We start from the raw sequence: 26,453 nt of genomic DNA, 5'->3' as shown, positions 1-26,453 counted from the left end.
GAGAGAGAGAGAGAAAGAGAGAGAGAGAGAGAGAGAGAGAGAGAGAGAGAGAGAGAGAGAGAGAGAGAAGGAGGGAAGGAGAAAGTATGGTTTAGGAGTGGGCTGAAGGTTCTGGCTTTGTGCATGGGGCTCCTCTCTCCTTTTCCCTACAACTTTCCTCTGCTCACTCAAATATATTGTGATTTGTTTCTAAACATTCTTATTCCAAATTGGGCTTTTGAGGTAGTAAAGGATTTCAGGATTCCAGATTCATAGTATATTCTACAATATAGTACCAGAGTAGGGGGATCATATTTAACAACCCAAGAGGGGCACACACACACACACCATGCAAGCTTCAACTTCCAATTTTCTGCCATTGATGGAAAGGTTAATAAGGAAGCAATTAAGCCAAAAGATTGGACAAAAAAATCATTTCTAGTTACCTTTAAAAGGGAGCATGATACTGAGGAAAGAATAGTGAACTGGGAATCAGAGGATATGGATTTGAATTCTGTATATGCTGCCTTCTACTGAAGTAGCTAGTGTTCCAGTGGATAGAATGCTGGGCCTGGAGTTAGGAAGACCTGGGTTCAAATTCAGTGTCAGGAATTTACTGGCTGTGTGACCCTGGGCAAGTCACTTAATCCCTCTGTGTCTCAGTTTCCTTAATTGTAAAGTGAAGAGAACAATAGTACCTACCTCCCTGGGTTGTTGTGAGGATCAAACAAGATAATATTTGTAAAGTGCTTGGCACAGGGCCTGGTATCTAGTAGGTATTTAATAAATGCTTATTTTATTCTCTTTCCTCCCTCCCCATGCCAGTGGGACCTATAACAAATCATTTCACCTCTTCTGTTCTTGTCTCCTCATCTATAAAATTAGGGTCTTGACATTTATGATCTCCATAGTCTCTTCCATTTCTATTCCGTATGATCTTATGACCCCAAGAATGGGTCTTTGTGTGCATGTATGATACTTTGGGAATACAAAATTCTTTAAAGTAAATGCTGGATATATATTCTAAAAACTCGATTTAAGAGAAGCTGGAAAGCTCTTTGCTTTCCTCATTCTACCCATTTGCTCATTAATCCTTTCTCCTCCTTACTCCATTCAAGAAACAGACATTGCCATGAGATGGCACAGGGGGTAGAGCACTAGGCTTGGAGTCTGGAAGACCTGAGTTCAAATCCAGATTCAGACACTTACTAGTTGGGTGTCCCTGGGCAAATCATTTAACCTCTGTTTGCCTCAGTTATTCCATTTGCAAAATAGGGATAGTAAGAACACCTTCCTCCCAGGGTTATTGTGAGGATCAAATGAGCTAATATTTGTAAAGTGGTTAGCACAGTGTCTGGCACAGAGATGCTATCTAAATGTAAGTGATTATTCAATGATGGTTAGCAGAGTTTGCCCTGGCCTTTCTCTTCCTACTCCTGCCACAGTGTGGCCCTTGAACACAGGAATAGTAAGTGTTCTTGTTTTTAAAGTGTCCTGCTGGAACTCATGTCTATATGGGGTGGACATTGAGTGGTAGCAGCCTCAAGTACTTGCTATGTAGAATTATGTTCACTGTTAAGAACTTGACTATAAGATTTTCTGTGGATAAATGCAGAGACAACTATATTTTCAGAAAAACAAAAACAAAAAACCCCCAACAACAAAGGCAGAAGAGGGGAAAGAGAGAAGAGCTGGGAGGATGAGTGCATGCTTCCACTGCCCCACTTTAACTTCCAAGAAGAGATCTCCTGCCCCTGATAACTTTGATTTTTAAAAGCCCCAGAGATACAACCTTGTGGCTTTCTGCTTTACGTAAAGGACTAGAGCTCCCGTGTGGCCCACTCAGGCCCCACCAATGAATATAACCTGATCCCACCCAGCCTATTTGAGCTTTTCTCCCCCCCTTCCCCAACTCACACCCTTCGCTTTGGTTTCCTGTGCTTTCCCCATGGCACCCACTCAAGTGCATCCACATCAGGTTCACTGCTCTCTGGGAGAGAGCAATGGATGATGCAGGACCAGACTGGGAACCAGGAGATCTGTTTCCTTCTCCTGGATCTGCCACTAACTTACTCTTTGACCTTAGGCAAATCTTGTCCCTTCTCTTGACCTCAGTTTCATCATCTGTTAAATGAGGAGGGCAGGTTAGATGGTCTCTAAGGTGAGCAGCTGTGGAAACACATAAATAGCAGGATGTGTGTCTTTAAAAAAGAAAAACGCAAGAAAAGCAAGGACAAAGGGCTTCAGCACAACTTAGAGGTGAACTCAGGAAGGATTCCTGGCTTGATCCTGTGCACCCTGGGGCCTATATTGGTAGTCTGAACCCTAAGGTAAAACTTCTCAAAAGCAGAGACTCCCCCCCCGACCCCCTACCCTGCCCAGAGATACCCCCATTATACGGAAGGGCTGGGGGAGTAGGCACACGGGGCAGCATCTCTAGCACAGCTGTGGAAAAATGTTCCTTGGTTAAGACCACGTGTGTGCAAAGTCACAGAGACTCTCCGCCTCCCCAACTGGTATAAAATTGGAAGGAGAATCAGGACAAGACTGTGCCAGGGTCTCCCGGGATCCCAGAGACTGGTTAACTCCTCAAGACCCAGGGTGCTTATTGCCATGTGGTCAGAAGTCTCCTCTCCCGCCTTCCCCTTACCGTAGCCCGTGGTGGGGAGCCCCAGATGCTTCATGCGGTTTTTGACGAGTTCCGACAGCTCCTGCCGCTCTGACCGCCGGTAGAGGCTCAGACGTTGCTGGTTGATCCACTCCGCAGTCTTGCTCGTGTTCTTGTGACCTTTGCGACTGAGCCGGCGGGCCCACTGCATGCTCTTGCGCCGCAGGAGGGGGTGATCTGACTGGTCGCTGGTGCAGGAGTTGCGGTGTGGGCGGTGATGGCTGGTTCCACTCCCTGACCTACTACCCCAGGACTCCTTTACGTCCTTGGTGTCCTCACAGTCCTCCACATTAACGGAGATTTGGGACTGGAGAAACCAATGAAAATTGGCAACATGAGGGAGGGAGGCAGCAGGACAAAGGGGGAAAAAACACAGGATGAGGGGCCGGAGGACATGCCTTCTCTCTCTCTGCCAAGCTCTGGCACCGAGCTCTGAGTCATTTCTCTACTCTTATCCCTCATGGCCCCAGAACAGGGCTGGATGGTCTTTAAGGAGCCCCGCTGCTCACATAGTCTGTGTCTGGAGTACAGGCTGCCTTCCACACTATGCCTGGTGTTGGGGGACCAACCGGTCTAGCTAAGTCTGAAAAGGTTCGAGTTAGGGTTTTCAATATTTTGACCACCCATGACTCTCCAAAAAGTGGGGAGGTGGAAAGGCTGTTCACACAGATGAAATCACAGAATTATGGGTAAATGCAGATGTGGATAGATAGAGAAACCCTTGTACACACTATTTATTGATAGATACATATATTCAGTTCAGTACATTATTGTAGACTGTCCTCTAAGACATCATTTCCATTTGTTCTCCGTCTTCACCTTGCGGACCTAACTGAACTGTAGGCAGAGAACTTGATTCCTCTTCTTATTGTCTCCTCTATATGGCGCCTATAACCCAGGGATGGGGTTTTGGGGGGCTCAGTAAGTACCTGGGTGGACTTGGAATGACTGGGGAGTTTTGTTCTTTCATTGCAGTAAGAAAGCAGAAGAGAATTAAAAAGAAGCAAAAACATCCCCTTCTTTGGCAATACTACTTTGTGTAGCAAAATCTCTAAGAGTATCCTTTCTCCTCCCTGCTGCCCCAGCCTGAGTTGGAGCCCAAAGGATCTGTACCAAAGCATAGCATCTTTATCTGTATCAGTTCATGCAACCTGGGACTTTATGGTTCAGGCAGGATTTTCTATAATGATTATGAGGCACCAAAATGGCTTAAAAAATTCAGTTCACATTTTAAAGGCAAATATTACTCACCTGGGCTCTGAGGTCATGAGGCTGTACAAAAGAAAATTACATGCAGTTTGGGTTAATTCAGAATGTATCACCAGTCTTCCAGACTCTGCATGCCCCCCGGCTAGGCCCTAAGTCTTAGGCCAAGGCCCACAAGGGAATAGGGGCTCACACCCTCTGAAGTGAACACTATAGAAAATCCTTAGAATCAGATACATCTGATTTCTTTGATGATTACACCAGCTGGCAACACCAGGGCTTAAAACCAGACTCTCGGTGCAAACCCTTTGCACACTGAAGTTGATCCAGGAACTCTGGGGGATCAACTTAGCATCCTTTAAAAGGAATGCCTCCTCTATCTGCTGAGTTAAGCCAAATTTGTCAGCTGTTCCACTGTGTATCACCAGGGGGACACTGGCTTCTGATGCTGTAGCAAATCAGGATCCAAATACTTTGTCCGCAGCAGGATGGCACACTAGGGACTTAAAAAAAACCAACAGAAAAATTAAAAGAAAAAAGCCAAAGGAAAAAAAAGAGGAGGGCTGGCAAATGCAGAGATGCTGTGGCTTTGTAGTTCCCAAGGGTAGCAGAAAGAATCATGAATCAGGAAGCAGGAGACTTGAATTCTATCTCTGGATTTGCCACTAACTTTTTTGGGTTTCACTGAGTAAGTTCTTTCTACAACCTCAGTTTAGCAATCTGTTCAATAAGTGAGTTGGATTAGATAGTCTCTCTAAGGTTATTTCCACTTCTGATGTTGTATGTACCCATAAGAACTAAATGGAATTTCTCAGCAGTGAAATTCCCAGTTGCACTGATGGGAAGACTCCTCCACCCAGGGAATTACAGGAGTGAGTCATGTGATTGGCAAATTCTGGTTGTGGCTGCTCAGTGGCCTCCTGGGCTTAGTTCCATTCCCTACCTCTGATGTGGAAAACATGTGGGACTCTGTCCTATAGATGCCAATGGGGATCTCGGCACTGGACGAGCAGAGCTTCTGAAAGAGGCGGCCATAGGTCCGGATCCACAGGTCGTCATCTGTGATCTTCATCTGGGGCAAGAAAGAGCATTTCAGGAAGAATCTGGGCACTAAGACAAATAAGCATTTAAGGAGTTCTTTGAAGAAAAATCGAATAACATCCAAACTCCTTATTCTGTTCCTCAATGTCTTTGTTTACCACTTGGCTATTTCTCTTCTTCTTTTTTTTTTTTTTAAAACCCTTGTACTTCAGTGTATTGTCTCATAGGTGGAAGATTGGTAAGGGTGGGCAATGGGGGTCAAGTGACTTGCCCAGGGTCACACAGCTGGGAAGTGGCTGAGGCTGGGTTTGAACCTAGGACCTCCTGTCTCTAGGCCTGACTCTCACTCCACTGAGCTACCCAGCTGCCCCGGCTATTTCTCTTCTTATGGAGCCTTGTGTTGCCTAAATTATTTGGTATTCACCAAGCCTATCTTGTGCTTTTCTCCCTATGCATATCTTTGCTTACGCTACTTCCTATGCTTATGTTGCCTCCAACTTCAAATCCAACCTCTCCTTCAAGGCTCAGGACAAATTCCATTCCAATCCATATATTGGTTAATTACACTGGTCAAGCAGGGTTCTAGGTGCTGGGGGGACAGATACAATCTAGGCCTTACTCTTAAGAAGTTTACATTTTATTGTGTATTTATTTTATTTAAGACTTTTACGAACTTACATTCTAATTGAGCAAAAGACACATGCCAATTTCTAACCCATATGACTGAAGTACAGGGGAGAGGTCCAGGCAAAATGCTATGAAATTTGAGGGGCAAGGAGAGATCACTTTATTTTGGGCCAAGGCTTGTGAGGAAAAGCAAAGTGAAGGCACTTTAAGAAAGGGACAGACTTCAGCAAATAGAGATTCAGGAGGAGCACTGAGGTGGTGGTAGTGAGAAAGTAGGGAAGATAATTTATTCTAGGTGTGTGAGGTCATGATTTGGGAACAGAAGAAGGAACAATAAGGGAGAGAGATATATTTTAGTTTGGCTGCAATGCAGAGGATCCAGAAGATTAGTCTCAGATAAGCTATACTTAGTATTTATGTGTTATTCTGTAGGCAATGGGGAGCCAGTGAAGATTTTTGAGTAAAGCACTGGCAGGTTTTTGGGGAAGATTATTTGGGCAGCTATGTGAAGACATTGGAGAAGGGATAAAATGGAAACGGGAAGACCATTACAGGCAGGTTATTCCTCACTGAAGACCTTTGGTAGCTGGATGAACTCTTGTTGGGTAGGTTATGATGGGAATTCTTTTTTTTTTTTTTAAACCCTTGTACTTCGGTGTATTGTCTCATAGGTGGAAGATTGGTAAGGGTGGGCAATGGGGGTCAAGTGACTTGCCCAGGGTCACACAGCTGGGAAGTGGCTGAGGCCGGGTTTGAACCTAGGACCTGGCATTACCTTAGTTCAGTCTCTAGGCCTGACTCTCACTCCACTGAGCTACCCAGCTGCCTTGGGAATTCTTTTTGGGCATAGATTAGACCAGGTGGCTTCTGAGTTTCCTGCTAACTCTCATACTTTGGGATTCTCTGATTCCGCCATCATGATCGTTTATAGATTGGGCCTCAAACTGTGTGGGAATGAAGGGGGACCAGATGTTGGAGATTTTTCTTAAGTAGAACTGACAGGCTTTAGCAACTATTTTGTACCTCAAACTCAACATATCTTAAACCCAGTTCATCATCTGTAGCCCTCCTCCCCCCAATCTAGCTTTTTCTCCAAACTTGCTTTGTTCTGTTGATGACACAACCAATCTCTCAGTCTCTCTGGGTTGATACTTTGGAGTCTTACTTCCCTTACTTCCTACACCTAATTAGTTGCTGAATCTTGCAGATTCTCCTCTCCTATTTCTCACATCTCTCTCCTCCTCTCCACTTCTCCTGGCATTACCTTAGTTCAGCCTCTTATCCCTCTCACTTACACTATTACAATAGCTTCCTGATTGGCCTTCTTGCCTCAAGTCTCTCCTTTCTCCAATACTTCCTTTTCAGAGCTGCTAAAGCAAACTTCCTCAGACACAGGCCCGACCATACCACTCTCCTGATTAATTAAAGAACTTTAATTCCTTATTGTGTCTAAGATAAGAGAACAACTTACTTAGCTTGGCATTTAAGACCTCCACAATCTGGTTCCAGTTTATCTTTCTAATCTCATTTGACATTATTATTCTCTAGCCATACCAGATTATTAGTTCCTCCCCAATATTGTCCTGGACTTTCTTACCTTTGTGTATCTATGAAGACAATCCTGCTGCTTAGGATTTGCATCCTCCTCATCTTTGTCTTTCATAATTTTTCTCTTCTTTCAAAGCTTAGGTCACATATCAACTCTCTCCATGATACCTGACACCCTTTCCTCAACAAATAAAAATATTTTTTTCCTTCCTTAATTTTTCTTGCAGAACTCTATATGGACATCTCCACTGACCCACCTTACATTATGTTTTTTTTGTATTTGAGCCCTCTTGCCCTACCCGTAACCATAGTCAATTAAGTTTCTTGACTATGATGTTTTTAAGATCTTTGTGTCAATGGTTTTCAAAGAGTAGTGCTTGAAGTTAAACTCAGTGAAACCAAGGGAAGGAGAAGGGAGAGATCATAAGATCATAGATCTAGAGTAGGGGCTTATGAAATTATTTTAAAATATTTTTATAACTGTATTTCAATAGAATTGTTTTCCTTTGTAATTGCATGTATTTTATTTTATACTTTTAAAATATTATTCTGAGATGGGTTCTAGAGGCTTCATCAGACTGACAAAGGGGTCCAAGGCACAAAAAAAATCAAGAACCTATGAGCTGGAACAGAAAGGGACCTTAGAGGCTGTGTGGTCCTACAGCCCAACCTCCTCATTTTATAGATGAGACTGGAGTCTGGTTGATTTGCCCAAGGTAAGTGAAACAGATGGGATTTGAACCCATATTCTCTGACTCCAAAACCAATGAATGCTCTTTCTACTGTACTACCATGCTGCCTCTTTAAGAGTTAAAGATGATGCCAATGTCAAGAGCCCAAGTTTTAGACCTCTTGAATTTGAAGTATTAGTCCAGGACCTTTAGTCCAGAAAGTCACGGGAAATATGGAAGAAAGCATCACTTACAGCACAGAGGTATCCTGATCCTGGAGTTGTGTCAAGACCCAGTAATAACCTTGTAATTGAGATCATGTAGTCCTTCACAAATGACTGGAAGGAGAGGAGGAAAGGACACATAGAAATAAAGAATGAAGTTAACTGGCACGGATAAGGTAAGCATATCGACACCTTTTCTACCAAACACATGTATTTAGACTGTCATTCATGGGGCCCACTCATGGACTGTGGCATACCTGAAACACACACGCACACACACATATCCATAATACATCCATAGGAATGATAATAAATTGAGCTTTGCTTCAGAGTTGAGAAAATGGGCTTCTCTTCCCATTTTTGTAGAGGTGAGAGCCTCTCCAGGTAGAATATTGGGCATACTGTCAGATGCATTGGAAATATTGTTTGCTTTTGCTATACTTGCTTATCCCTCCCATTTACCATTTTTTGGGGGTATGTCATAGATGGCTTATGGAGGGAGGAGGATATATTTGAAGATGAATGTAATATAAAGATGGAAGGTAACTTAACAGGATTTTCCCCCTACCCATACAAATGTACCCACAAAGCCTCACATATGCTCTTTCCCTTTGCTTTCTATTTGATCCTCTTTTGACTATCCATAGCTTCTCAGACCTTATGGGCAGGAGGGTCATAAAGAACTGCCAGCAAGGGAAATCCTTCTCTTTTACCTTTCCTTTGGCCCTCCAGTGACCTAGGACCAGATCCCATAGGATGGCCATTTGGGAAGAATAATATGGTTGTTCATACCACTTGGATGGTCTGGGAGCCACCAACTACTAGTAGTCTTTCATAGAGATGACATACCACCAGCCTTTACCATCTATCTGCTCTCCTTCTACTTCTTAAAGTGCTTCAAGATTTACCATTAGCCTTATTGATGTGAATTCTACAGCACTGAACATTGCTAGCTGACCTGCCCTAAGAACTGTGACTTATAGCTGAATTCTTTTATAGGTATCATCTACCCTAACTAGATTATCTCGTTTTGTCTATTTGTATCCTCAGTGCTAAATATGGTGCTTGGCACATAATAGGTGTTTAATAAATGTTTTTTTCATTTATTGAATCCATTTCAGTCATTCATTCCTACATTAACGCATGTAGAACTTCCATGCAGATTATAACTCATTCCCAATACACACATCAAGAGACTGTCACATTTGGACACAAATACACCTAGCTGTTACTAGACACATATATACCCACAAACTATTATGTGCATGGACAAACATAGAATTTCCTCGCTATACCCCTTCTCTCCCTTTCCTCTGCCCCCCATTCACCCACAACATACATAATGCACAGACAAATGCTGAATTCCTCTCTCATCCAGGAGAAGAGCTTTGAGTCATTCACTTTCTCTGGGTACAGATGCCATATCTCTCCAGCCTCACAACCCACCTGATAAAGCAAGGTATCCAGCATGCTAATGCTGAAAACTCTGCCTGCTGCAAATGGCAGGCGGAACATGAAGGCCAGATTGGAGCCATTCTCTCTCTCCCTCTGTAGGAGAGAACAGAACATAAAGTTTAGGCATCATTGAGAGGGAAAGCACTATAAAATCATAGGGCTGGAGTCTCTGTATAACGCCAAAGTTTGGTTATACCAGTGGTTCCCAAACTTTTTTGGCCTATTGCCCCCTTTCCAGAAAAAATATTACTTAGCCCCCTGGAAATTAATTTTTAAAAAAATTTAATAGCAATTAATAGGAAAGATAAATGCACCTGTGGCCATCACAGCCCCCCTGGATCACTGCAGCACCCACAAGGGGGCGGTGGCACCCACTTTGGGAATCACTGGGTTATAACCAAAGAGAAAATCTTCTAGGAAAAAGCCTAAAGACTTGACAGCGATAATTAAACTGTTTCTAGACTCCTTCAAGTATTCTTTGAAAGACATAATTTCTAACTTCTGATAACCCCATCTTGAAGTTCCACCCTCACTTCCAAGATAGATTTAACAGCATCTGTGTGTTGAACAGCTTGGTCTCTTCATAAAATCTTGAGGTTAAAGATCCAGGAGTCGGGCCAGCACAAACTCTACCTTTTCCAACTTGGAAAGGGCCAGTGAATAGCTGTCTTTAGCCCGAAACTGCATGAATCGCATGTTGGATGGGTGGGTCAACTCAGTTATGATGCTGAGACTTGGGAACAACCTGGGGAAAAAGAGAAAGCAAGGGAGGACAATTATTAAGAAGGAGAGTTGACAAAGTCTGTGGATAAGAGGAAGGTATCCCTAATATATAGTTCCTAGAAATGGAGGCCCAACCTACAGGTGAGAGCAGAAACTTAGGCTTATGGAATTTTGGAACTGGAAGGGACATTGGAGATCACTTAGTATAATTCTCTAATTTTTCAGATTTTCAAATGAAGGGAGACCCAGAAAGGGAAATTAACTTGCTTTAGGTTTCACATTCCCCTTAAAATGTGGCATGTGAAAAGGCTGGACAAGATGGTTTGTCTCTAAAGTACCTTCCAGCTCTAACATTTCATAAAATCTATGCAATCTTGATGTCATCTGATCAGGGCAGAGAACAATAAAAAGAATATTAGATTCAGAGTCATGGAACCTTGGGATAAATCCTGGCTTTATTAGGTACTACCTATGTATCTTTGGGAAAGTCAATTAGCCAGAGTTTTTTTCCATTTGTAAATAATGGTATTAGATTAGTGGGATAAGACACATGACCCAGAGTCCACATATGGTCAACAACACTCCTGAGTATGTCCCAAACCAAATTAAAATCTATTTGAAAACTATTTAACAAAATAAATAAAAATATAATAAAGCACAGAAAATATTTATATGTAGTTTCTGAATTAACATGTAGTCTGCAAGGATTCTTTTGTATGGTTTTGGCTCCTGTTTCTATTTGAGTTTGATGCCCCGGGACTAGACGATCTCTAAAGTTCTTTTTATTTCTATATCCAACAATCTTATTATCTATCTCTGTTGTTCTATCAGTGTAATCTTGAATATATTTTTTCTGCCAAATCCCATCAACATAGATGGGTATTTCAGATAAGATTTATCGGGTACTTTATCATTTTAGAGAGAACAGAGCACTGCAGGAATCAAATCCTTGCAAGTTTCAGTGGAGGAGAAGAACAGAGAAGGCAATGCTGGGATGACAATATGTACCATCTGGGCAATGAATCAAAAGTTTCCCATCTTCTCAGCATACTCACCGGAACATGGTCTGCACATTTACAATGGTCTTGGCATCTGCCATGTAGTCTTCCTCAGCACTCATGGTGCTCTCCTTGTCCACGACGACCAGGTTGTCAGCGTATATGATACCACACTGTAGTAAGCTATCCAGGCTAAGAGAGGCCAGACATATCACAAAGGGGAGAATGTTGAGAGATGAGCCAGAATGGACTGAAACCCTGGTGGGAACTAGGCTCGAAAGAAGCTAAGAAGAGAAAATGAAGGACTGGGCTGGATAGAGTCTGAGAAGCTTCTGGGGGACAGGAGTTGTGGAGAAAGCCTGAGAGGTTATGGGTTAAATAGGGGCTAATGGAAGAGCCCAGGGGAAGGATCTCCCACATGCCAACACATCATGCCCCAAAACTTGAGAGAAAGCAGCTTTCTGACTTCTCGCTCAGAAAATTTTGGAGTCTGGGAATTCAGCCACTATCCTATTTACTTCCCCACCATGGGAGATATTTATGGGAAGTTTAATTATGTTTCACATTTTCTCCTATGGTACCTAGGGGCAAGTAAGGAAGAGGGGAAGTTTGGGCTGGAATCACTTCTTTTTCCACCAATCCACCACATCGCCAACATTAACTCCAATTAGCATCTGATTGCTTTTCTACAATACAGTTTAACCCTTGAGCTGATTCTTACTTATCTACAGAGCCTTCCATATAGTAGACCATGGGGAAACAGCAGATGGCTTCAAGGAAATGGTGATCTGGCCTGTGGGGATACAAACACCAAAGATCAGGGAGAGATAAACTCAAAGTCCTAAAGCTAAGACTATTATAGTCATTGGCTCCCAGCATTCTCAGGTCTTGGATAGCTTTACCCAATGTGCAACTTTGAATTGTCTGGACTTAAGTGGAACCTGGGAGAGAAAGAGGCTATGGTATAGCTTCAAGATCTAAAAGGAACCAAATTATTCCTCAGACTTTCTCTTCTGACTTTTCCCCAGACATGCCTAACTTAGGTATGAGCTACCATAATCAGGCATAATCTACTATCATCTCACTGGGCCACTCAGATTCAGGAAATTATATTCTAGGGACATATAAAACCACCTGTGAAGACCAGCCAAGATCCTGTGAGAGTAACTCTTCTGTTTGGAAAGGAAAGAATAAAGATGGTGTACAGTCATGGAGAGAGTTCTGTCTTGGAACCACAGAAACATAGAGTTTCAGATTTCAATGAGAATATCTAGTTATTCAGAGGTTATTTGGTTCATTCCTATACCAAATCTCAGACAGGTATACTTTGTTTAAGGATGTCTCTTGGTTTGAAGGGTAGAGGGGGAAGAACATTCCTGTCCAAAGCAGTCTGTTCTACTTTTGGAAGGTTCTAATTATTAGGAGGCTTTTCCTTAGAAAAAGACTAAATCTGTATTTCAGCAACTTTTAACTAGATTCTGGCTCTGCCTTCTGGGACCAGGTAGAATAAGTCTAAGTTCTCTTTCACATGACAATCCTTCAAATTCTTAAAGGTCCCAAATCCTCTCTTCTCCAAGTAAAGGATTCCTAATTTCTTTAACTGATCTACGCATGATATGGCCTTTAGTTCTCTCACTATCCTGATCATATTCCTCTGAATAGGTTCTAGCTTCTTAAAATGTGGCACTCAGAACTGAAAATAACACTCAATATGCGGTTAGAATAAGACAGAAAGCAGAAGAACACTGGCCTTGTTCTAGATAGCAAACCTCTCAATGTGGTCCATGTTTTGTTTTTTGTTTGCTCCCATACCATACTGCTGACTGATAATGAATTTGTGGTCCAGTAAAGTAATATATATTTATATTACAGATCCCTAAGGTACTACTCTAGAAGCCTCCTTTCTAGTTGACACTGAATTATTAAAGGCTATTTTTGGGGTCCAGCCATTCTATCCCATGGAGAATCTACCTAACTGGATTTTAATCATCTTGCCTTTACCTCTCTATGTCATACACAAGACATAAAAAATGAAATGAAAGAGACTTTGCTGAATGTTGTTAAAGACTTCCACATTTTCTTCTGATATACTAATGTAACACCTCTGATGACAGAGGAAATTAATTTCATTTCATTTTATTTTTTAAAAATGTTTATCTTCCATCTCAGAATCAATACTAAGTATTAGTTTCAAGGCAGAAGAACAGTAAGGGCTAGGGGTTAAGTGATGTGCTCACAGTCTCCATTTTAAAAAAATTGGGATAATTTTTGCCTCTCTATATCTCTCTTGCTATCCACAGTCTTTCAAAGATTGGACAGCATAGGAAAGTGAAAGGGTGCTAGACTTGGAGTTAGGAAACATTTGGATTAAAATTTTATCTTTAAAATTTGCTAGCTACATAACCATGAGCAATTGGGTTTTAGTTTCTTTATCTGTAAAATGTGGATAAAATTATCTAGAATACTCAGTTCACAGTATTGTTTTGAGGATCAAATAAGATAAAGAAAGAAGGAAATAAGCATTTTTTAAGCCCCTAGTGCAGTGATGGTGAACCTTTTAGAGATGGAGTGCCAGGCTCTTCCCCCACCAGACCAAGTGCTGTGCCCAACCTCCCAGAGAATGAATGCCTCCCCCAAACCCCAGAGACTGAATGCTGCATCCTAGCCTTAACCCAGACAGGGGAGGGAGGAAGTGCTCCCATTCGGTTGCTGGGCAGAGGGATGAGTGAAGTGAAGAAAGTCCTCAGGTGCATGGAGAAAGGGAGGGGAACAGCTCTGCCCCGAGTCCCTCTGCTTTCTAGTAATGAACTCTGGTGGGTGACTGTAGGTGTGCCCACAGAGAGGGTGCTGTGTGCCCTTTTTGGCACACATCTCATAGGTTTGCCATCATGGACTCATGTGTCCCTGGTGCTATATACAATTAACTAGTATGTGCCAGCTACTTTATAAATATTATCTCATTTGTAAATAATATTTCATTTGATCTTCACAATAATCCTGGCAGGTGCTATTATTATCCCCATTTATAGTTAAGAAAACTGGGGCAATCAGGTTCCATGACTTGCCCCAACTCATATAGCTAGTTTGAGGCCAGATTTAAACTCAGGCCTTCTTGCCTTCAGGCTCAGTGTTCTATCCACCATGTCATATATGTGTATATAAAGCATTTAGCAACTCCATAAGTATGGTATTAGTGTCAGTTGTTATTATCATCATCATCACTGACAGTTGTATGGCCATCATATTTACTATTTCTTTCAGGGCCTTTGCTCATGCAAGGCTGGTGAATTGAACCCACCAAGACTATTTTGGTGTGGTATTTGTAGACAGAATGGAAAGGTGAGAGCTAGAAGTCAGAGCCCAGACTTGATCGAATGACTAACATTCCTAGGCAATGGGAGATATTATTCTCAATGACAAAACATATAGGCTCTACAGATACGTCAGGGGGCGAATTCATAGTGATGGGTCACTAAATTCTTCCTGGATTAGAAAATGATCTGAAGCCGATTAACCCAGCTCAATCCTGTCTTTGTCACGGCCAGCTAATAATAGTGGGTCATTCATTTCTTAACTTGTTATATACAAAATGAACAGGTTGCCAGTGTACTTACTTGTTGTCCAGAAGCAAAACTATTGGATTTAGCTCCTTTCTAGATCTATAATATGCCCGGAGTGGAACAATGAAGTTATACAACCCATTTCCAGCAGTCTCTGCAGAGACTATGATTAACTTATTCTTAAAGCCATAAGCTTTAGCGTCTTCATAACTGTTGTGCTTGCATCCCTGGATGGAAATAAGAACCAGAGAACACAGATCCAGTCAGTCAGTGTTCCTGTTGTAGCTCCATATGGAAGAATTGCTCATAGATTCAGTCAATGTGCCGGCTATTATCCTGCTAAAAAAACATACCCTGAGAACTACTATGTAGATAGTCAGTGTTCTATTTGTAAATTATGTGGTGATAGCATCTGGAGAACAGAGTTGCTCAAAGTTTCATTCACTTTACCATTTGAGGAAGCCAAGTAAGTCTAGAAGAAAAAGAGCTAGTTCTATGGCTAGATCCTTGCCCATTCTGGGAAAAATGCCAACCTTTGGACTGGTACTGACTTTCTTAAAGGATGGAGAAGTGTGTGTGTGTGTGTGTGTGTGTGTGTGTGTGTGTGTGTTTAATTACTGTAGGGCAGAGAAAATTCTATTGGAAAAAACAAAATATATGGTCTGGCCAAGGACTTTTAGTCCATGGGATAAGAGGATGAGCTAGCCTGAAAAAGAGAAGATTTAGAGGCAACTGTAGCTGTCATTAAGTAAACAATAACTACATGGAAGAGGGATTAATCTTGTTCTTTTTTAGTCCAGTGGACAGAAATGGGAGCAGGGGGTGGATAGTGAAGAGAGGCAAATTGAAGTTTAATACCAGGAAAATTTTTTCTAACAATTAGAGATGTCCCAATGGATGGAATGAATGGGCTACCTTGAGAGGTGGTGGGTTCCTCCTCCTTGAGGGAACTTACTTGGAAGTCTTCAAGCAAGGCTGACTGTGTCAGGCATGTTATAGTAGAGATTCCTTTCATGTAGATTCCTTGCATTGGATGGTGTAAGGGGGAAATAGGGGCTTTATGGGTTCAATATATTAAAAGGTGGTTGCCAGAGGATTGAACTATTATCAATCCTCAATTAAGAATAATCTCAAATCAAAATGGACTTTTATGTACATTTATTTACAATTAGGAAGGTTGAAGATAGGGAAATTGAGAGACAGAAACTCTGACCCAGGACCAGAGGCCTGGAAAGAATTTAGAGGCCCAGCAGAGGGGCACAGAGGTTAATTAAACAAGGCTTCTAGCCACAAGGTCTTTTACAATTAGAGAGGCCTCCCTGAGGGTAGAGCCTCCAGAAACACCAAGGGAAGAGAAAGAGAGTCAGCTTAACTTACCCACATGATAATTCAAAGGGAAGCAGTAAGAGGTCCCACCAGAGTCTCAGCATTCCAACACTCCTCCATGAACCAGAAGAGGTCCTCACCAGATGCTCTCTTCTACCAAAGACCTCCGCTGACTGAGGACCTTCTCCTTTTAAAGGGATCACTTATGCATCACTTCCTGTTCCTCCCTCCTAATTTGCATGTCCAATCAATAGACGATTCTCATAGTACTGCCTAGGGGGCAGTCAGTTGATTCTGATTCCTCACCCACTCTAGCACAAGTGGATTATGGACTTCCCAGAATTAGAGGTGTTCTCACCTTTGGTGATTAAATCTAAAGATGGGCAGTGTAGACTTAATCTAATTATCACAATGGCAAGTCCCTTCACTGGATTTTAAGCTCCTTGAAGGCAGTTTTTTGTCTTTGTCTCTTGAAGGGAGACATCTTTTGTCTCTTTTAGCACAGTAGACACTCAAATGCCTACTGACTGACTATATGGCTTCTGAGGTCCTTTCCATCTTTTGAATTCTGTAATCCTATATGACAACAATACAAACTTACCCAGATTCTCTAGCACCTGAAAGTTTACTAAGTGCCTTACATTCATTACTTTAGTATTTTGAGATCTCCCTTCTTGTCAGTGTGGAATTTTCTCCAATGACAAATCACAAACCTACTTCTTAGTAGCTGACATTCATCATTCTGTGGCCAAAGTGTGTATGAGCTTCTCCGAATTTAGCAAGATTGGTTCTTGGATGACATGTCTGTCATTGGGCTCATGCTCAAAATGTTCATAGTTTAGTTGAATCTGCCAGACTTCGTGCTGCCCTGGCATGACTTTTGAGGGGTTCCTTCCATGCCATGACAAGGCATTGGAGTAGGGCTGTAGAGGATGTTAGGTATATTATCTCATGCACATGCACATATGTGTACATTTCTGACATCCTGGAAACCCACAACGCTTTAAGCAAACTCACCAAACTGCATGCTAAAGACCTATCATAGAAGGTGTCCTGAATTATATTCAGAGGGCCCCCTTTCTACTGCCTCCAAATAAAGTGCATGTAGCATCCCCTCTCAGATCAGAGAACAGCAACCCAATGATGCTGACTCCATAGGGTTGGGCAGATAACTGAATGCATGACCCAGGAGTAGAAAATGACCTTAAATAAGGTAAAGTGAAGACTAATCAGCTCCATCTTGCCTTTGTCAAAGCCAAATGGCTCTTACCAATATTAGCAGGTCATATATACCCTTTAGCTTTTTACATGAAGGCAGTAGATTGTGGGTGTACTTACTCATAAGCCATCCTTATGAGGACTGAGGGAGGTAGTGAAACAGATTTGGTTTAATTACCTCTTGCTGAGTGCCTGGCCATAGAGAGTGTGTGAAAGGTATCCAACAGAGTCAACAGATCATATTTTTAGGGCCTCTTGAGGCTCGTCCTAAAGGTGTCTTACCTTATCTAATCTCAGGCAGCAGAAAGGGGCTTTCACAGGGAGCAGATGGCACAGAGTAGGTGAGCTTCCAATATATGGTGAGTTGGGAGGGTAGCCTTTCACATATCTAGAACAGAGGAAGTCCAGTTTCAGGTATCAAATCTGATCAAGATCTTTTTATTACATAGAGTATTTATTGAGCAACTAAATGTGCCTGGCCATCCCTGTACTGCTTGGTCCCTTTTTACCTTTCCTGTCTTCTTACATATTATTCCCATCCATTAACCTTTCAATCTAGACACCTCCATGCTGTTTCTTTGTACTTTTTGTATGTAGGCATGCATCCCTTCCTCATTTCTACCTCTTGGAATCTCTAGGTTCCCTCAAGACTCAGTTCTAACATCACACCATCTTCTAGAGTAAACATTTCCTGATTCTTCTCAATTGTTAAAGCATGTCCTCCCAAAATTATTTTACATATATATTGTATAAATGGAGATTTTGAACCTTGGACTTCATCCCCCGTAAGTCCTTAGTTTTCCCAAAATTCCCTTTAATCTCTCCTGCGCCTCCACGTTTGCAGGGTCACATTATTGCTTGATATTTGGCTGTAACTCCTCCCTCTTTTCTCCCCTCTTTTGTTCCTGGGAGCCAGCTGATTAGTAACCTTTTAGTTAGGTCTCTGTTAGTTTATTATTAATAAAGTATTCATAAATACAATATTTAACATTTTGCATATTAATTTTAATCCCCACATTTTATATGTAAAATAATGAGAGACAACATATATATATATGTTGTCTCATTAGACTGTAAGTTTCCTGGGGTCAGGGCCTGGGTATATTTAGCCAAAGAAATATGCCTCTTTCACTTCTGTATTTATATCCCTAGTGCCTAGCACAGTATCCGTCACAAAATAGTCACTTATTAAATGCCTGTTGATTGATTAAAATGACATTGTCAGGGGCAGCTGGGTGGCTCAGTGGATTAACAGCCAGGCCTAGGGATGAGAGATTCTAGGTTCAAATATGGTCTCAGACACTTCCTAGCCCTGGGACCCTGGACAAGTCACTTAACCCCCATTGCCCAGCCCTTACAGCTCTTATGCCTTAGAACAAATGCACAGTATGGATTGTTAGACAGAAGGTAAGAGTTAAAAAAAAGTAATGACATTGTCCCTGCACTCAAGGAGAATTGGCTCTAACAGATTCATAGATATTTAGAATTTGAGAATTCAAAAGAGACTTTAGAGATTACTTAGTGTAGTTTAGAAGACATGATCCATGAAACAATGAAAGACTATTACAAAGAAGCAGATCCAGGATGACTGTTTTTCAGACAATGAGTCACATAACCTCTGTGGTCCTCATTTTCCTTATCTATAAAATTTGGGGGTTGGAGGGAACGGGCTCCAAGATTTCTTCTAGTCCCAATACTCTTATTCTTTAAGTACTATAGAAATTTTGAGAAGGTAAGAGATGATTATAGAGTAGGCAGGGAAGGCTTGGTACCTTCCCAAGGAATTGAGATGGTCTTTGAAAGAGAGGCAGACTTGAAGAAGGGAAGTGGAAAGGTCAGGACATCAAAATAAGTCATATGTTATGTGTGTACTAGAATAGGGACAAGCAGACCTGGCTATAGTGATGGCTATATGCTGGAGAGTGGCAGAAAAAAGGCTGCTAGGGACCCCATTCCCAGGTGCTGGAAGTCAGGGCAAGAATGAGAAGGACTTAGCTCTTCCATCTCAGCTAAAAAAAAACTGTGGGCTCAAGGAGCCACAAGAGGTCAACCCAATGTCAAAGAACGGCTTTGGATCCAGGTAGAGACTGCTGGGAAAATCACAGGTTTTAATTTTATTTTTATTTTTAAAGAGGATGCCAAGTTAAGTTTATAAAAAGGAGGAGGTGGAAGGAAGCAGAATTCCCCACCTTCCTGGTGTCTGACTCAATCTAATGGGAACAAGTGAAGAGGAATGTACTCAGGCAAAGAGAACTCTGGGTGGGGGGGGGGACTCTTTCCCATTCTTTTTTTTTGGTTGAAACTTGACTGGGTGATCAAAGGAAATTGGAAAAGGGATGGAGGGTTGGCAAAACCTTTTTATCCCTTAGAAATTTAGTAGTCTAGGGGGTAGCTAGCTGGATCAGTAAATTGAGAGTCAGACCTACAGAGAAGAGAGCTTGGGTTCGAATTTGGCCTGAGACACTTCCTAGCTGTGTGACCTTGGGCAAGTCACTTAACCCCCATTGCCTAGCCCTTACCATTCTTCTGCCTTGGAAACACTACACAGTATTAATTCTAAGATAGAAGGTAAGGTTTAGAAAAATGTAGTTCAGGAGTCTAGTGTGGGAAGGGGCACGGACTTGACTGAACTCAAAAGAAGCTTTTGAAGGTAGGGACTTTATTTCCCTCACAGCACCAAAAGGATGCATCTGATACTCAGTGATGGATTTGAATGGAACACAAAGGAAAAAGGATTGTTGTATATCCATAAGTCTTCTTTTCTTCAGGGCATATCCCCCATCCCATACCTTTCAGCAATCTGGCCCTGGTCACTCAAGTCCACACTGATATCTGAATTTTCTATAATCCTGTAAGCAACAACAAATACATTTAACTCTACCATTTGTCCCTTTTACTCTTGCCTTTGTCACATTATGGCTCTGAGGCTGCCCAGCTGTGAGAACCACTTCCTCTCCTAGGGTCTCAGTTTGCTTTTTTTGTCAAATGAGAGGATTTAACTAGATGGTCTACTCATCATTCCAGCCATAGCAATGGCCATGACTCACATCTTGGTTGTACTTACAAAGTGCTTCTCTGCCCCCAAATCTTATACAGTCACTATCAGAAGTAAAACCACCCCCATTTTAAAGTTGGAGCATTTCCAAAGTCATAGAGCTACAAAGTGTCCTCATGAAATCTTCTGACTCCAGAGAGAGAGCTCTTTCTACTCTGCCAAAGTCCCCCAAGGAGACAAGGACTTCTTTATGAGCAGGGATGACATCTTCTCTTTGGTCTTCCTCAGTATTGGTACAAGGCTGGGCATATATCAGGTACTCCAAAAATGCTTGTTGATTTTTTAAAAAGCCTTTACCTTCTGTCTTAATAACAATTCTAAGATAGAAGGGCTAGGGCTAGGCAAACAGGATTAAGTGACTTGCCCAGGGTTATACAGGTAGGCTCTAGATTCAATCTGATAGTATCTTTTTTTAGCCTTTTAAATTGCCAAGTGTGGCTAGTCATCATCTATTTTGATAAGGCTTTGGAAGCTCTTTGTTATGTCTTGACTGAATGACCTGAGAAGATGGCAGACTTCTTTATTGTTGCTGCTGAGGCCACAGAAATTTGCCTTAGTTAGTCCTCTTCTGTAGGGAGTCACTAATTACCATTCCTTTTTTTTTGTCTTCTGCACTTATAGACCAATTGTTGTTGTTGTTGTTGTTGTTGTTGCCACTTAAGAAATGTTTATATATTAATTGCTTAATAGATTGAATATTGGTATGGCCTAGTCCATTCAAAAGTTTTTTTTCTATGAAGCCTCCTAACCAAATTTTATATCATTTAATAGAGTGATTAAATGACCTATTTTATTATTATTCCTTGGAACCTAAACAATACATTCCTCATAGTATTTGACTTCTTCTGCAGAAAGAACCTCATATTTCAAACCCATACCTTTCATCTGAGAATCAATACTAAGTACTGGTTCCAAGGCAGAAAAGCAGTAAGGGCTAGGCAATGGGGGTTAAGTGGCTTGCCCAGGGTCACACAACTAGGAAAGTGTCTGAAGGCAGACTTGATTCCAAGTCCTCCAGACTCCAGACCTGGTGCTGTATTCATTGAGCCACCTGACTGCCCCATTAAATGCTTGTTAATTAAATTAGAATAAATATTACAAAAGTGAAAGTTTATAGTCTCTATAAATAGCTGGTAAAATAAATAATCTATCTTAAAGCTAGATCTGGCCATGTCACTCTCCTATTGAAGAATCCTTAGTGGATCTCTATTGCCTCTGGGATCAGCCATAAACTCCTTGTTTTGGTGTGTTGAAAGAGAAAGCTCTTCAGCCTACCTTTGCAGACTTATTTCACATTACTGTCACAGCAGGAATCCTGACTGAGTTCCAGACAAACTCGATTTGACATGCCATCTCTTACTTCTTTATCTTTACACAGGCCGTCTCATGCCTAGAATGCTCTTCATCCTTACTTCCATTTAGAAGGGTTAGCTTCCTTTAAGGCTCAACTCAAGTGCTCCCTCACATATTACTACAACTCTTCCTTCTTCTCCTTTTCCTCCTCCTCCTTTTTCTCTTCCTTTTCCTCCTCTTCATTTTTCTTCTTCTCCTTCTTTTCCTCCTCCTCCTCTTTTTCTTCTTCCTTTGTTATTGTTGTTGTTTGGTTGTTTTAGTCATGTCTGACTCTCTGTGATCCCCTCTGAGGTTTTCTTGGCAAAAATACTGGAGTGGTTTGCCATTTCCTTCTCCAGCTCACTTGACAGATGAGGAAACTGAGGCAAACAGGGTGAAGTGATTTACCCAGGGTCACTCATCTAGTAAGAGATTGGATGTGAATTCAGGTCCTCCTGATTCCAGACCCATTGCTCTAGCCACTCACTGCACCATCTAGCTGCCACTACTAATAATAGGTAAGTTATGAAGCTTGCTATGTGACAGGCATTTTTATTTGAGCCTCATAATAACCTGTAGGTAGGTGTTATTATTTATTTATTATTTATATTAGTTTATTTTATTTATATATTATATATTTATATATTATTTGTATTTATTTTAATAATAATTATTATTATCCCCATTTTTAAGATGAGAAAACTCAGGCAAACAGAGATTAAGTGACTTGCCCAGAGTTGTACTGCTAGTAAGTGTCTGAGGCAGGATTTGTACTCAGATCTTTCTAACTCCAGACTCAATACTATCCACTGTGCATTCTAGATGTCTACAGGAAGACTTTCTTAATTTCTCTACTTGTTATTTTCAATTCAATTTAGTAAACATTTATTAAGCATTTACTGAGTGCCGGGCACCATACTAAGCAGGGGGAAATACAAAAAAAGAAACAAAAGACAGTCCTTTCCCTCAAGGAGCTCATAGTTTTATATTTCTTTCTTTCCTCACTTTACCTTGTATTTACTCATCTGTGCAAATGCTTTCTTTCTCCAATAGAATGTAAGCTGTTTGAGGCTAGAAGCTGTTTCTAATTTTCTTGTGTTTCTAGCACCTAGCACAGCACCTCAGATATGTAGGCACTTGTTAAATGTATGTTGCATTGAATTAAAACTTGAATTAAATTTAATAAAGGATATACACAGGCCATCTCTGTCATGTGGTCCCTCCACCATCTCTTCTTCCTTAGGCAGGACTCCATCTTATTGCTGTTTCCTCTGCAGTTGCTGGTTAAACAACCTGGACAGTTTGCCCAGATTTTTAAAGTGTGATGAAAGAAAACAGCCAAATGGTCACAAACATGTCCCAACTAATATTAGAGTTACTTCTCCAGCAGAAAAAAAAAAGATCAAATTCATGAGTAAAGATCTGAAATACATTTCTGCTGTGAAGGCCAATCGTTTGTTTCAAGGAAGAATACCAATGGTGTGCCCAGGAGTCAATAAAGAGTGTTTTAATTTTTTACATTTTGCATTTTGCAGCAGAAATCTTGACTGAGCCAATAGTTTCCTTTTGCTGATCATTGTAACCAAAACACAGCCTCCCTTATACTAACAAATGATAATTTTTCATCATAAAGAGAAGTGTAAACAGGCTAAGTGGCCTTATCCTTCCTCCTCCCCCTGCATCACGAATTTGCTAACTCTCCTGGGAACATTAGCTAGTACTTTGCCATTAGCAAAATGGACACATGATTGGGGAACTCTCAAATGTATTTTATTTTATTTTCTGTTAAGGATATAATTTTAAGAAAGAGAAATAATAGTGGATCTGGAGTCAGAAAAATTGGGATAGAATCATGGTTCTGCTCTTTCCTGCCTGTGTGATATTGAGAAAAACAATCCCACTCTTATGCCTCAGTTTCCAGAGTTGTAGAATGAGAGGGATGGATGAGTTGGTGCCTATGGCTCCTTCCAGTCCTCAAATTTGGTGATCCTAAAGAGTGAGTCATTTCTTCCAAAGCACAGGGTAATGCCAAATTCTCTAGGCTTGGAATCAGTGGCTCTGAATTTGAGTCTTGGCTCTGCTGTTTGCCCTGTGGACTTGGCAAATCTTTTAATTCTTCCAGTTACCATTTTTATGTTTCTATAAGTCAGCATTGGACTTTGAGTCAAATGAATTCATAAGTATGAGAGTACTTAATGAAATATAAATTCCTATATACATTTGAGATTATGATTATCATTTATTTTAAAGGAAAGTACAGCATGAGATATAAAATGTTCCTGCTTTAACAAATGAAAGGTTAATAACTGGTTACCTAGAAAAAACCCTAGAACTAGGACTATACAACCAAGGTATAAGAGAGAGGTATCGGTCACACATGGGGCTCACAATACTCTCCAGTACCACAGAACCAGATTAAAAAGTTACTGGGAAATATTTACCAAAATAAATAAAAATATGATAGAACACGGATAATGCTGATATGTAGTTTTCCAAGTCAATATGTGGGATCCTTATGTATAGATTATTGATCCTCTTTCTTTTTTGAGCTTGATACCACTGGTGTAGTAGAACTTGAGAGTCAGTCTTGAATCCAGGATGATCTGAATTCTGATTACTCTGATTACTTACTGGCTGAGTAACCCTGGACAAATCATGGATCTACCCTCCCATGGCCCTAGGTGACTCTAAGACTATGAACTTCAGGGAAAGGTCCCTCCCTCCATTGATAGAAGGAGTTTCTTCATTCAGGAGTCCCCTAACCAATGAAATCACAGGTCCATAACTTTTGTTAAATCATTAGCAATCTTCTTAGAATAAAAACCAAGACTAGGACTATTCTCTAGAATGATTGTTTATCTAGAATAGCCTCTTTTATTAGATGGCTATTATTAGACCACCTATCTGGAGCCCCAGCTCCCTGCTTAGAACAAGATGAACTTATTTGCAATAGTTAACCATTCATTCATTCTGATGTCTCCTTGATGGATTATGCATGGATGAATGCATGCATGCATGGGAAAAACATTGAATTTTCAATCAGAGAACCTTGAGTTCAAACCATAACTCTGTTATCACTGTTTGGATGGCTTTGAGAAAATCATTTCTCCTCTGTGAGCCTTAGTTTCATCCTCTATAAAATGAGAGGGTTGGAATAGATGGTCCCCAAAGTCTCATCCAGGGCAGCTAGATGGAACAGTGGATAGACTGCTGGACCTGGATTCAGGAAGACTCATCTTCCTGAGTTCAAATCTGGTCTCAGACACTTACTAGCTGTGTGATCCTGGAAAAGATATGTGTGGTCGATGCTGTGCACCTCAGTTTTATAATCTGTCAAATGAGTTGGAGAAGCAAATGGCAAACTACTCCAGTATCTTTGCCAAGAAAACCCCAGAAGAGATTGCAAAGAGTTCGACACAACTGAAGTGACTCAACAACAACGAAGTCTCTTCTAGCTTTAAATTCTACGTACCATTTTTACTCAGCATTTGTCACAACCATCGAATCACTCCCTCTCCATTATTACCCTTGGAATGAAGAATTTTTTTTCTCTAAGATAAACTGCAACACAACGGAAACCTGTCTTGCAGTCAGCCTCTTTGGTGGCTCAGATATTTTATGTTTTTCCCAATACCGCATCTCAAATTTTCACTGGCTGCCCCCACGCTCATCAATTTTAAACTTACATTGCCCACTATGGTATTTCTTTTTTGCCTACACTTTTCATGGCTTAAGGACACTTTAAAAAAGATACTTAGTGCCTCTTAAATAAGTTCAGGATTAATTTGGAGGAAAAAAATCCATAATTAACAATTAACCCATTTTTCTTCTTTATTCCCACTGGGGGATGAGTGGGACTTTCATTAGTAGCTGTGTATTTACAGCACCAATAATGGAGGCAGCTCAATTAATGACATGACACAGAGCTTAATGGAAAGTCTAGTTAATTACAGGGAGAGCTTTGGATGTAGATAGAACCCCAGTGGGTGGCAGAAAGGAGTGCCCTGGGGTAAATGCCACACTTACTCTACCATGGTGAGTCCCTCGTCATCAGATGGTGTCATCTCATCCTCTGACTGGTCACTGAGGAGGTCACAGGGGAGGAGGGAAGAGCTGTCCGCCAGCTCCAGGACTGGGGCAATGCTGGGTCTGCGGCTGCTGGAGCCATTTTCTGTGGGCAGTGTGAGTTTGCTACTATTTGTGGGCCGACAGTCAGTGCTCTGCAAATCCATGGCCACTGTACCTGGAAAGAAGTAGAAAAAACTAACCCACTGACCACCACATGTTCCATCAGGCATTTCTTTGTTGTCGTCCCAACCCCTTTCACCCAAGTACCAACAGTCCAGATAATTTACACAGATTCTGCTCTTTGGGGGATGTGACTATTCTAGGGCCCCCCAACCCATTTCACTCTTTCCAGACTTCATCTCCCCAAACAAAAAGATCCATTTACTGGCTACACACTGGCCCACAGACTGAATCCTAATGAGGATCTGCGAATTTCCCAGAGAGAAGAAAGAGTTTTTTTCCTTTTTTACTGTACATTTCCTAGATTATCACTATAACATTCTTGGTTGGAACAAAATTTAGTGAGTGTTTGATCTGCCTTTGATCCCAGTAATGGGGACTGAACTATTGAAATATTGAAAAGACCTCATTACAAAATCCTTTACCTCTTAGTATTGTGGGGAGGTAACCATAAATGATGGGTATGAGAGGCAAGCTTGGGATATTCACAAACACATTCAGGATTCTATGTTACCATAGATTCAATGAGGGTATTTTATCCAGAGTTCATTGCCTCTAGGTCTTTAAAGAATCT

General features: G+C 41.2%; 1 protein-coding gene across 4 annotated transcripts in view; it reads right to left on the bottom strand.

The window, feature by feature from the left end:
* The window catches only part of KCNT1 (potassium sodium-activated channel subfamily T member 1), a 205,286-nt gene that overhangs the window by 16,108 nt on the left and 162,725 nt on the right, over positions 1 to 26,453 (bottom strand). For 3 of the 4 annotated variants that reach the window (XM_044661255.1, XM_044661253.1, XM_044661254.1), the window contains 11 exons: positions 25,658 to 25,874; positions 17,527 to 17,632; positions 14,755 to 14,927; positions 11,862 to 11,933; positions 11,198 to 11,332; positions 10,053 to 10,164; positions 9,411 to 9,512; positions 7,995 to 8,078; positions 4,797 to 4,925; positions 3,899 to 3,919; positions 2,630 to 2,954 (listed from right to left, as the gene is read on the bottom strand). In XM_044661255.1, coding sequence (XP_044517190.1) covers positions 2,630 to 2,954; positions 3,899 to 3,919; positions 4,797 to 4,925; positions 7,995 to 8,078; positions 9,411 to 9,512; positions 10,053 to 10,164; positions 11,198 to 11,332; positions 11,862 to 11,933; positions 14,755 to 14,927; positions 17,527 to 17,632; positions 25,658 to 25,874 — 1,476 coding nt within the window. The remainder of the gene's footprint in view (positions 1 to 2,629; positions 2,955 to 3,898; positions 3,920 to 4,796; positions 4,926 to 7,994; positions 8,079 to 9,410; positions 9,513 to 10,052; positions 10,165 to 11,197; positions 11,333 to 11,861; positions 11,934 to 14,754; positions 14,928 to 17,526; positions 17,633 to 25,657; positions 25,875 to 26,453) is intronic. The other variant, XM_044661256.1, reaches the window with a different exon arrangement.

Source organism: Gracilinanus agilis, chromosome 2, assembly GCF_016433145.1.
Source record: "Gracilinanus agilis isolate LMUSP501 chromosome 2, AgileGrace, whole genome shotgun sequence".
NCBI lineage: Eukaryota > Metazoa > Chordata > Mammalia > Didelphimorphia > Didelphidae > Gracilinanus > Gracilinanus agilis.
Note: the sequence above shows the minus strand (reverse complement) of the source record. Positions and strands in the feature narration are given on the sequence as shown.